General features: G+C 33.9%; 1 protein-coding gene across 7 annotated transcripts in view; it reads right to left on the reverse strand.

Moving 5' to 3' along the window:
- LOC118181900 (protein OS-9) overlaps positions 1-12,556 on the reverse strand; it is a 70,163-nt gene that overhangs the window by 12,231 nt on the left and 45,376 nt on the right. For 4 of the 7 annotated variants that reach the window (XM_035351128.2, XM_035351129.2, XM_085814675.1 and 1 more), the window contains exons 9-10: positions 9,026-9,085; positions 123-320 (exon numbers count right to left, since the gene is read on the reverse strand). The exons of 1 other annotated variant lie outside the window; for it this stretch is intronic. In XM_035351128.2, the coding sequence (XP_035207019.2) occupies positions 123-320; positions 9,026-9,085 (258 nt within the window). The remainder of the gene's footprint in view (positions 1-122; positions 321-9,025; positions 9,086-12,556) is intronic. 2 more of the 7 variants (XM_035351131.2, XM_035351132.2) reach the window with 1 other exon arrangement.

A 12,556-nucleotide genomic window follows, 5' to 3' on the forward strand; every position in this document is an offset into this window, starting at 1 on the left:
ATGTAAACTATTGTTACATTTGTTTTTCTGGAATAATGCAAATGCAAATGACTAAGGTAACATAAGGACTGCAAAGGCTTTGCAAATGTAACTTTTGTAATTATCAAATAAAATATGTGTACCTCCAGTATCTAGTCCAGCTTTTTCTAATTTTTCTTTCACTGCTTGTTCTAATTTTTTACGCTGCACAAAATCCATTTCATAAAGTTTACCGCTGGAATCTGGTGACTTTCGATCTAACCTTCTAATACGAACATGCAATTTATCATCATCAAGTACTGCTGATTGCGTTTGCTCATCTTCTATCACCTTTAAAGTACCTATAAGCAAGACATCTTACAAATCATATGCTGTTAAGGGCAGCAAAACAGTGTCATGCATAAGCTCTGAAATAAGCTACAAGAGAAATTAAACTCTTTGGGGATGACTGACATCATGTATATAGACCAAATCAGACTATGGTGTAAAAGATGACATACCATGCATATTGAAAGAAATACTGCAAAAGATGGCAGACAAATTTTTATATTTTCAAATTAATTTCTTTTAAATAACAAAATGGCATTTTTTTAACCCATGGCCATGAATGAAATATTTTTTTAATACATCATAGATCACACATTTTTACTGTTTCCTTTTTAAGGAGATAACAAACATGTTTCTAAGATATAAAAACTAAATTTTAACCTCTAAAGAGCTCTGGTGAGCCTCAGCATAAATAAATACATGCTGATACCTGACAAGTTCTAATGGTTTTTCTTCCCCCCTTCCCCATCAAAATAATATTTTCCTCTCAATAACAGAGTATATCAGAACATTAGACATGAAAGTATACCTAAATAAAAATAATAGCTAATTAAAATATATAAAATATTTTTTAATTGAGCATTTTCACAGATGAAATTTTTGTTATTAAAAAATAATATATCTGTATTCAAAAAATAAATCTGTATGTGGAAAGATGGTCCAAAATTTGGATTCTGACTTTTATTTTTTTAATTTTTTGTGCAAATTTAATGAATTTTTGACTAATAAAGTTGACAATTTAAAAGCAATGTGTTGCCGTGGCTTGAAATAAAATACCTTTATCTTCCATGGACCATTTTTAATGCAATATGATACATAATTGATACAGTATTTTTTAAACAATTTTTAAAGGTCTTTTACAATTAGTTAAAAACAAACCCTTCTTTGAAGTGTTATACTGTGATCTAAAGACTTCAGATGCAACTGTCTTCCCTAGCTGGACACATGCTAATAATGTTTTAAGAAATTCTTCAGTATCTTGTTCATTACACTTAGTCTATTCAGTTTATCCTATGTCTTGTGAAATTATCATCCTTTCTTGAACTTTTTCAATGCTCTTTGAGAAAGATTTACTAGTTTTCATTGCATAGGTAGAGAGAATGAGTTTTATTACAAAAATGATACATACAATAATTGCTAGAGGACAAATTCTTCAATAAAAGAAAACAAATGAAATAATAGATATTTGAACTAACATCAGTATTGCCGGCACAGATTTTTTGGATCTGTTCATGAAAACTTGTTTTTAAACAGCATTCATTAATTAAATTTGCATAACTACTTGTTTTAGTCTCTCTTTCATAAATTTCCATTTATTAAGATGATACTACACCATTAAAGAAAGTAAAAAAGCAAAATATTTAAAATTTATACACTAAAATATACCAAGTCACAAAAAATTTCATGACAAGATAAAAAAAAAGGTGGTCATGCCATTCAGGGGGATAAAAGATCTGAAAGAAAGAACTAAGCTGATCCTTATTTAATTGTTAAACAATAAGATGCTTTTATGCACTGAAAATATTATTAGAATAAATACTTATACTAATATTAGTATAAAATAACCATTTGCTCCAATAAACATATTGTTACGAATTTGGTATTTAAAAAGCTAATGTTAGTTCAATTATAAATTAAATGGTTTTATTTCTCGCGCAGTGCAGCGCGTGATGAATATTAAAAGAAAGCTAAGCCGGAAAATTGAAAATACAAGAGCGCGTGCATTAAATAAATAAATATCTCTTTTTGATTTCGAGAAAGTACTGGAAAATTCTAGCGCGTGATTTTAAAATCTTATAAAAGGAGGAAAACATCTCAGTTTGTAGTTAGTTGCTTGCTTAGTTTGTTGTTGTTTAGAAAACTGCTCTTGTTGATTGTAGCGAATTCGCAGATTAGCGTTCTTTAGCTGTTTTGAATTACGTTCTATTGGATATTTGAGTAGTTAAAAGATAACTACTGTGAGATATTGTAATATTGCATGATAATTTGAGAAAATTTAAGCATTTTTGTTGTGATAATAATAAATTTTTGTTCATTTTTCATCGGACTTGTGCATTCATTTCATAACGAACCCGTACACACGCAACAATTTTTGGTGTCAGGAGTGGGGTTTGAATGCCAATAACAAGAGCGATGGAAGAACAATTGAGACAGCTCATTAGTGCTTTTGCTGCATTCCAAGAAAAGATGGAAGCTGGCCAAGCATCATTTAAAGAAGAGATGAAAGACTCTGTTAAAGCAGAGATTAGATCCGTTAAAGCAGAAATGAAATCGGGACAGGAGTCCGTTCACGAAAAGTTGGAAGCTGGTCAAGTAACTTTTAAAGAAGACATAAAAGCTGTACAAGAAAAGACTGAAGCAGGTCAAGACGAAATGAAAAGAGAAATTGCCTGCATAATAGAAACTAAATTCGAGGCTATGGAAGGCAGAATAGACACAGTTGAAGGCAAAGTTGGAAAAATTCAAGAAAGAGTTTCTGCAGTGGAGCAGCAAATTGAAGAAAGCGTTTCTACCATCCAAGAGCAAATCGAACAACAGATTGATGAGAGAGTTTCTGCAGTTGCCAAAGAAATCGATACTTTAAAGAAATTCGTAGCAGGATTACGGCAGGGAGCAGGAGTGATGATTTTAAATTCTTACCTATGCCAGCTCGTCCATCTCTAAAGCTATCCACATATGATGGGAAGACATCCTGGAAAGTGTATAAGGCCCAATTTTCTATAGTTGCAGATGCGAATGGATGGGATTCTCAAGCTAAGGCCTGTCATCTTGCCGCTTCTTTGAGAGCAGACGCAGCGGATATCCTGCAGACTCTTCCCGAAAACCAGAGACTAGACTTTGAAGCTCTATCCGGCGCATTGGAGCTGCGCTTTGGAGAGAAGTGTTTAAAAGACTACAGCAGGCTTCAACTAAAATCCCGTCAGCAGAAGCCCACCGAAACACTTCAGGAGCTCGCCACGGATGTTGAAAGGCTGTCCCACCTCGCCTTTTCGGAGTGCCCGACAGAAACAAGGGAAATCCTGTCCCTGCAATATTTCATCGATGGCATCCGGGACCCTGAAATACAGAAAGCACTGCGAATGGCAGATGTGAAGGACATAAAAAGCGCTCTGTTGTACGCCGTAAAAGTCGAGGCAGCCCAGCAAGCAACTCGTAGAGATAGCCACCCAGTCAGAGCTGTGCGAGTCCACGAGCCAGTGGATCAATTGATGGCTCATTTGGATGATTTATCCAGACAAGTCGATGCTTTGATACGGAGTAGCAGTGAGAACAAAGTAGCTGTAAGGTGTTGGAGATGTGGTAGTGAAGGTCACCTAAAACGGAATTGCAGAACACCCCAGGGTACGGAATATAAAGCAGATGATTTTACCAGACAAGTCAGTGGCTTGAGAGGAACAGAAGTGAAAAGAAACTGATCCTAAAGTGCTGGAACTGCGGAGTTGAAGGCCACATACGAAGAAACTGCAGAACACCCCGAGGTACGGAAAATAAGACCATTTCCCAGCAACGACGCAGTAAACAAATTAGTGACCATATCGAGGAACGGAGTTTGCCAGATAATGAAAAACCTTGTTTTAAAGCGCTTAAAATTTATACAGTGAGTGGCAACAGTAACGGAATGTCCATTAATGGGAATATCGATGGAGTTCCTTTCAATATGATCATTGACACAGGAGCTAATGTTACCATCATTAGGAAAGATTTAGCTGAACAGTTTAAAGATAAACTTATTTGGACGCCATCCTGTGTTACCCTTCAGACTGCGTCTGGTGAAAAGATCGACATAGCTGGGAAGTTAAACGTGAAAATCACATTTGGAAGTGCCGCCTACCATCACACAGCATATGTGGCAGATATTACAGATCCATGCATACTTGGATTGGACTTTTTAAGGAAATACAATTTTTCCTTAGACTTGAAAAACAACAAACTGCTTTCAGGATCTGAAGACATGACTATCCATCCTAAGAAAGGATCCTCACCTGGATATGCCGACGCTTTGTCCGAAAGAACCAGCTCGAGAAACAGCCGAAATCATGCTAGGGTCGAAAAGAAACACCAGACTACCAGCTATTCTCCATCTCAGATGCTCTTCGGTCGAGACCTTCGTCTGCCTTGTGACCGCCTGTTTCATCGCCGTACGGCTGCGCCTTCATCGCCTGAGGAACACATCCAAGATGTCAAGGCCCGTTTTGAAGTGATGCACCGTTCCGCACGAAAGCGAGTGAACTTGGCGACGGAGAAAGTGAAGATCAGATACAACGCGAGAGCTACTGAACATAGAATCAACAAAAGAGACAAGGTGTGGTTGTGGAACCCAATTCGGCGAAAAGGAGTCAGGTCTGAATTACAGTCACCTTCGGATGATCCATATACAGTCCTGAAGAGACTGAATGACGTCATGATCCGTAAGTGTTCGAACTCTAAACCTAAAGTCGTTCATTACGACATGTTAGCTCACTACAATGGCCATAGTACATAATGTAAATAATTGTAAGTAGTATAAGACCATGGTCCATTTTGTTTTTAAATGTGTATTTGATTTGATTTGTATTTAGTATTCGATTTGTATTTGATAGCATTTGATTTGTTTTATTTATTGCATTTATTGTTCATGTTGTTTATTATTGTAATATAATGCTTATTAATGCATTTATGCCACAGTTGTAAGTTTAGCTTCCTGTCCAGGGATTGTACTGCCCGGGATGTGCAGTCCTTGGGAAGGGGGCAGTGTTATGAATTTGGTATTTAAAAAGCTAATGTTAGTTCAATTATAAATTAAATGGTTTTATTTCTCGCGCAGTGCAGCGCGTGACGAATATTAAAAGAAAGCTAAGCCGGAAAATTTTAAATACAAGAGCGCGTGCATTAAATAAATAAACATCTCTTTTTGATTTCGAGAAAGTACTGGAAAATTCTAGCGTGTGATTTTAAAATCTTATAAAAGGAGGAAAACATCTCAGTTTGTAGTTAGTTGCTTGCTTAGTTTGTTGTTGTTTAGAAAACTGCTCTTGTTGATTGTAGCGAATTCGCAGATTAGCGTTCTTTAGCTGTTTTGAATTACGTTCTATTGGATATTTGAGTAGTTAAAAGATAACTACTGTGAGATATTGTAATATTGCATGATAATTTGAGAAAATTTAAGCATTTTTGTTGTGATAATAATAAATTTTTGTTCATTTTTCATCGGACTTGTGCATTCATTTCATAACGAACCTGTACACACGCAACAATATATTAATATATGGTTCTTTTGGAACAAATGGTTATATTCGTCTAATCAATAAAGGAATCAGTAAATATCAGATCACAAATGGCTCACATCATGAACAAATCGGTTCACAAATTATCTGAACAACCGATGACAAATGCTGTCTCGAATCAGAAACAGTCAACTTGGCAACATATGATTATCAAATATCTTAACATCTGCCCTGAAGATAAGGATAGTGCTGACAGATATGCCCTGAAGATAAGGATAGTGCTGACAGAACATGCGTAGATGCATATGCGCATGCGTAAAGGTAATATGCGAATGCGTTAACGCATTATGCGTTGACGCATGCACAGAAAGTTTGTAGCTTTGAGATCTCGATTATAAACATACGGATTAAAGACTTTTGACTGTATATAATTAACACTCAAGGACTTCTGGAAACAATGTTTTAATATTTTTCATTCCTTGATTCTCATTAAGAAAGTTTGGCAGCAAATGACTAACGGGATCAAGAATTTGGCTTGGAGGAAATTATGACTGGACTGGGCTGCAAGCAGAGACTTTGATCACTTTGACACTCGAAACCTTCTATGATATTCAGCCTCTGCACAAAATCACGAGTTAGGAAGTTAACAATGAAATCAGCTCAAGAAAAAAGAACTAACAGTTTTAGAAGTGGCAGTAAAAGATGGAAAAAATGTCTTCAAAAGAAGATAAAGGAAGAAAAATTATCATATTTTTCTAAGCTGCAAAATTTGTGCAAATTGTGACAATGCCATGTGTCACTTTAAAAACATAGCTTCTACCTTGCTAATAGAACCTCACTTCGCTTCCCTGTCCAAAATGCCTACTAATTTTAAGAGACCAACTGTACATAGCAATTTATCATATTTAATTATGGTCAAATTATAGAAATGTATCGGATTTCATTATGACTGGATAAATATCTATGGAGATGATTTTATATGCATGGAAATAAAGACTGAAAATTCTTAAAGTTCATGTTTTATTTATTATCTTCATCTGTAGGCCTTCCCCATAAGCCACAACAACTGCAAGCTGATGACAACAATGACGTTAATTGATTCCTCTTCTATGCTTCAAAAATATTACATATAGCTAAAAGTCGATACAGGATTACTGTTTAGTACGGTGAATACTCCAATGAACTCCCAACAAATTCCAATGACTGTGCCCCTGCCCCGAAGAGAGAAAGAATAAAGAAAAGAGTGATTTACTTTTAATGCAGTGTGTTCAAGGTCGTCCATATCTAACATGTGGAGTGAAAGCATTGGAAAAAATCGTGTGACGACATCTGGATAGTTCTAATGCTCTGTGTGCCCGTACGCAATGTGCAAAGTGATTCAAGATTGGTGCTTCAAATTTGAGTTTTCAGTACATTAAGTGCAAAGTGATCGGTGAAATTTTTTTAGAAAAGTGTATCGTGATTCAACTTAGTATTTTGGTATAATGTGAAATCTTAATTGTGTGTTCTACTAATAAGGTATGAAAACCCAATCTCAAGCAAAAATGTCTATGGAAAAAAGTGAAATTGCAGTGGTAAATGTGAATAAATTTCAGTGTGCCATTTTCGACGGATCAAAACGCGACATTACAGTGGATAAATATTTTCTATTGTTCAAAAAGAAATTAGAAATATTACTAAAATACAAGATTGTATAACTTTGGCTAGGAAATTATTTCCTAGTCCAGTTTGTTCTACTTCAGATTCAATGGGCAAAATACGTAAAAAACAAAATTTTTTAATTCCAAGACAAAGTATACCTCTAAGTTCTTACCAATTTAGACCAAGACCATTTTTCAAACCTAAGTACTATGATCCTCAAAATCATGTCTGTAGAAATCTCCAGCCACAACAAATAGCTTATCTGTATAGATAATTTCCTTTGTTAAGTTATAATAATAATGAAGATTCTCAAAAAAAAGTACACAAAAATGGAATATATTTTAAAGCAAATGTTCAATGTAATAAAAATTTACCAGGTATCATCAATACTGGGACACAGGTAAATGTAATTTCTGAAAATGTTTTAAATTCTATTGATGCAAAAATGAAACTTCTAAAAAATTATACTAACACAAGTTTAAATTCAGTATCAGGAGGTCTTGTTGTGACTAAAATAATTATAAATTGTTAAATAAAATAGGCAGAATATATGTTGTAAAGATCAGCTGTTCAGGATATAAAGGTTAAAAAATGTTGGTTTAACACAAAGAGTAATATATGGATGGAAGATGTATATTTAGACATCTCAATTCATATATTATTGACACGTGGTCAAAATTTATCTTGCTTAGTCATGAACATTTCTAGTTCACTTGTCATCGTGAACTAGCATTCCACAGAGGTGTACCAAGTAATAGATTACAACTGTTATAAATGGATGCATAGTAGGTAATAGATTACGTATGCTATAAATAGATTTCAGGAGGTAGCAGGCCAAATGTGTTACCTTTATATTATATTGGACCACACGTGTTCAGCAAGGAACAGACTTGGAAGGAATGGAACATGATGCTATCCAAGGATGGTAACTGGCCACTCAGAGGTATAATGGTAGCCATTAAACATACAGGAAAGACCACAAGAAGATATTATAAGTCAGTAATGCTCACATATTAAAACACTGGGTATTGAAATCGTATGATTATGAGGTATTGGATACATATGAGATATGTTCAATTCCTGCAGCCATGAGATGTTCTTAAAGTTCAGCTGTGAGAGTCATAAGCAATATATAGTGCTCCAATCATTTTGTGTCTCTTAGATGAATGTGTCTTTCAAATGAATTCAAATTTAGAAAACAATTAATGCATGTTGTTATAAATCAACTTTTTAAAATTTTTTGCAGTGAAAGATTTCATCATCTTAAAAATTATATAACTGATTCTATAATTACTTTATTAAAAAAAAAGTAAATTTTTCTATTTAATATGAATAATAAAAAGAAGAAGAAGAAGAAGAAGAAAACTCTTATATGAAAAATCAATTACAGAAACAAAACCATGTTTGATAATGTATGAAATTCTTGTTCATGTGCACTGTAATCATGATCTAATGTGCAAATGAATTTCAATAGGATTAATTTTTAAAAACTTTAAAGTTAAGCAATGGAAATGAGGCAAAAATTATGCATTCATGCACATATTTAAAAGAGATGAAAGCCATAACACTGAAAGATTTTTTTAAATATTATTTCTGATAGTTTTCTGTAAATCAGGCTTAGTATCAAAATTCTGCCATCCTTTACTGTAAACCTCTTCTGAACATCAACTCTTCAGCTATTTCATGGTGAAACTCTTCAGCCATCCGCAAAGAGTTAAAAGAATTCAACAATACCTACAGCAGTGATTCACTCAGATGAATGAAAGTTATAGATCCATTGCAAACTTATTAATAATTGCTTGTGTTAAACATGCATATTCTTAGATGCTAATTAAAGCAGCATTTACAAGACCGTTTTTCTCAAAAGAACTTACCTTTATCAATCTCAACTGTCTTTACTTTTATTTCAGAATCACTAGTCTTCGAATCATCATCTGCATCATGGATAAATTGATATATCAATGAATAAATATTAACTGAAGATGACAAAATATGTATGCAAGATGATTAACTAAAATATGTATGCAAGATGATTAACTTGCAAAATGCACAAGATACATAATTTAATATGAAGCATATAATGAACAGAAACTTGCATGCATATGGATTCATCACAATATTTACAACTAAAAAATTAGTACAGTCAAAAGTCATTAATTTGCACACCCATAATCCGGAATGATCTATAATCCGGACCTCTAAGCTAAAAACTTTCTGCGCATGCGCCGTGTTGACACATGCGCATAGGCGTTTACGCGTGCGCGTAAGACCTTTTACTTCTGCGCATAGGGGTTTACGCGTGCGCGTAAGACCTTTTACTTCTGCGCATATGTGTGTGCGCAAGCAAACAATACGTTTTCGCATGCGTGTTTTATGTATAACGGACAGTATAAGCTAAAATTATCTAATTATCTATTTCAGTTAATGTTGATGATTGCGTTGTTCCTTAATCTTCAAATTGGATCCGGCTTATTATTTTTTGCAGACTGTAAGAGCAATACTAGAAAAGTAAACTTGAACTTTCGATTATGTCAAATAGAATTTCCGATTCTGGAGCTCCCAAAGGATCGTACAAAACAAAAGTATGTTTCGATGTCCATCAAACAAAAAGTGGAATTGCTGCAAAAAATGGATAAAGACATGAAGAATGTGACAGAGAGGTTAGTGAAAACGAAAAAATTTCGATTGACAAGTTAGTCGGTATTCTCGGCACAGCAATTAACGGGACCTGAACAGCGGAACTTTGTAACTGAACAAGAAATTATGTCTGTTTATAGAATTAAAGAGAAAGTATTATCACATAAAATGAAGCAACTTAAACAACTTACATTGAAAGAAATGTTTAATAAAGTAAACAAATAAATATAAAGCTTTTTTTTTTTTTTTTTTTTTTTTTTTTTTGTAAATTTTGATACTCTTTGGATCATAATTGTTCTTTATTTCATAAATTACGGTTTCATATTTTTAATTTTAGAATTTCTGCATGCCATCTTAAGAGATTTAAACTGATGATCTGTAATCCGGAAAAATCGATAATCCGGAATCGCCGAAATTCCAACTAGTCCGGATTAACGACTTTTGACTGTACATGTGACAATGGCTACAAATCAAAACCATGCTAAGGTAAAAAAAAAATGAGGGAACTACAAAATTAAACATTAAATATTAATGTGGAAATTATAGATACTAATATTACAGATATACAATTTTGCTTTAGTTGTTAAAAATATAAGTATGACTCTAGACACCCATGGTTATTTTAGTCAAGTCACATAAAGAATGATGTTGGAAATATCTCAATCAGTGGCATTAATAGTATAAATGCTTATAAAAGTCAGTAACTAGATATATCTATAAATACTTTAGTAATGAAAATTATTAAGAAATACATTCTAATTTTTTATTGATAACACGAAAAGATTATTAAGAATTTTTATAATTTTATTATTATAATTTGGAAAGACAGATTTTCTGTCCAAAATTGAGCCAGCTTAAAAAACTGGTCTGCAAAGCAACATGGATGATTAAAATGTGGTAATATGACATATGAAAAACTGAAAAAATAAATTACGGGTGTTTCAAACATTAAAAAATTCAGTACTTAGGTATTATCTTGCTAGCCAAGCAGGCAGATTTAGCAGAAATTGTCACCAAACAGGGCGATTTAGCACCAGTTATGGATAAAATCGAAAGTAACAACAAATTCAAAACATCTGCACTTTCATTTGATGTTATTTTAGGTTTCCAGCTTTCATCTCATGTGATGCACTGGGTAAAGCACTGGTTTCTTGTCAATTACTAGAGAACACACTGGACACTTAATAAAGGCACTGCTCAAAGGACAAGGCTTTTGTAAGCAGACACTATGAAAATATCTTCAAAGCATGCTGAAAACAAAAGTTCCTTTGATGTAGGAACAACTAACTAACTATAGATTCTAAAAAAGATCTATGAACAACTGATTTTGGAAAATGATGTGAGCATTGGCAGATGTTATAAGAATCTGGAAAAACAACGTTTTAAATCACTTAATTTGAAAAATTTTTTCACTAAAGTGTCAAAACCTGGCAGGCTGAGATGCCTCATAATTTATCCTCAACTGTTGGATACTTGTTGTTATTATTTGAAGGAAAACCACAAGTGCCTCGAGGTTGCATTTGAAAAAACAAGTGAAATAGATAGAAATAATCATGCATATTTTTATACATAGAGAGAGATTAAAAAGCCTAACTATCTGGCATTCAACTAACCTGAAAGCTCAAGTAACAGGAATTTTTTTATAATTTTAGAAAACGTTTTCCCTAAACAATTTAGTGCCTATCTAGAGCTCATACACATTGTCCCCAGATGGTGAAAATGAACACCAATAATGATAAGCAGGACGTTATAACACAATCATAAAAAGCTCCTTTTTGTTTAATGTAAATTCAATTAATTCTCGATAAGATGATTTCTTTTATAGAAGGATATAAATTCTATTTTTCCTCACATCTTGAAAACGAAACAGAACACCAGAGACGAACCCTGCCATGTTACCAGACCTTCCGGGAATTGCATCCATACTCCGGATACCATCTAGGGAGCTGCAAGCCCCACTGGTCCCCCTTGGGCTTCCATGAAGCATGGGACCGAAGAACGTTATGACGAGTTTAAAACGAAGACTCTTTGCCCCGATCACCACTCCGGGAGCATCGAAAAGGGTGGTCCATACCAGTACAAGTCCCCCCCCGAGGGACCCAAAGATAGCCACATATCATATGATGTAACAACTCCACAGCCAAGGGGCAGACACGACAGTACCAGTATGGTCCCTGCCAAGCCTTAACCATCCTAAGAATAAACTCAGGTCTAGTCCTGTGAAGAGTGATTATATACCTCCGTGGTTGAGACAGTCTAAGTACAGATCCTAGCCAGTACTTCCCAGGAATTCTCCTGAGTCAACCCCCCTGGGGGGGATAATATATGAGACAGCATGAAGTAGAGTATTTTCAGTATTATAGGATCTGGACATAGAAAAAAGTCATATATTCACGTTTGAAAGTGGATAAAAAATGACAATGTAACATGAAAAACTATGATAAGTAATTTATTTTTTATATGTTATATCTGTTATTTGTATCTCTTCAATACTTAAATGAATAAAGAATGATCTGTTTATTTAAACTTTTGCCGGCATGATCAGCATCATCTACACCAACCTTCAGGTTTGGTAGGATTTCATAATCAGACAAGAAGTTTTACTTTCATGTTTAACAGTTACGAAATGTGCTGGCTTTCTTGTTTGAAATGTGTAAATTCTTTTCTTTCTTTTTTTTTTTTTTTTTTTTAATCTCAAAAAAATTTTAAATGTAGGCTTTTGATATAAATTGGTAAAAAATAAAAAGGTTGTTGTTTTTATAATTTCA

The sequence above is a fragment of the Stegodyphus dumicola genome, chromosome 4, assembly GCF_044657685.1.
Source record: "Stegodyphus dumicola isolate Sdum_Otavi_A_Nest chromosome 4, ASM4465768v1".
In the NCBI taxonomy this organism is placed as follows: Eukaryota; Metazoa; Arthropoda; class Arachnida; order Araneae; family Eresidae; genus Stegodyphus; species Stegodyphus dumicola.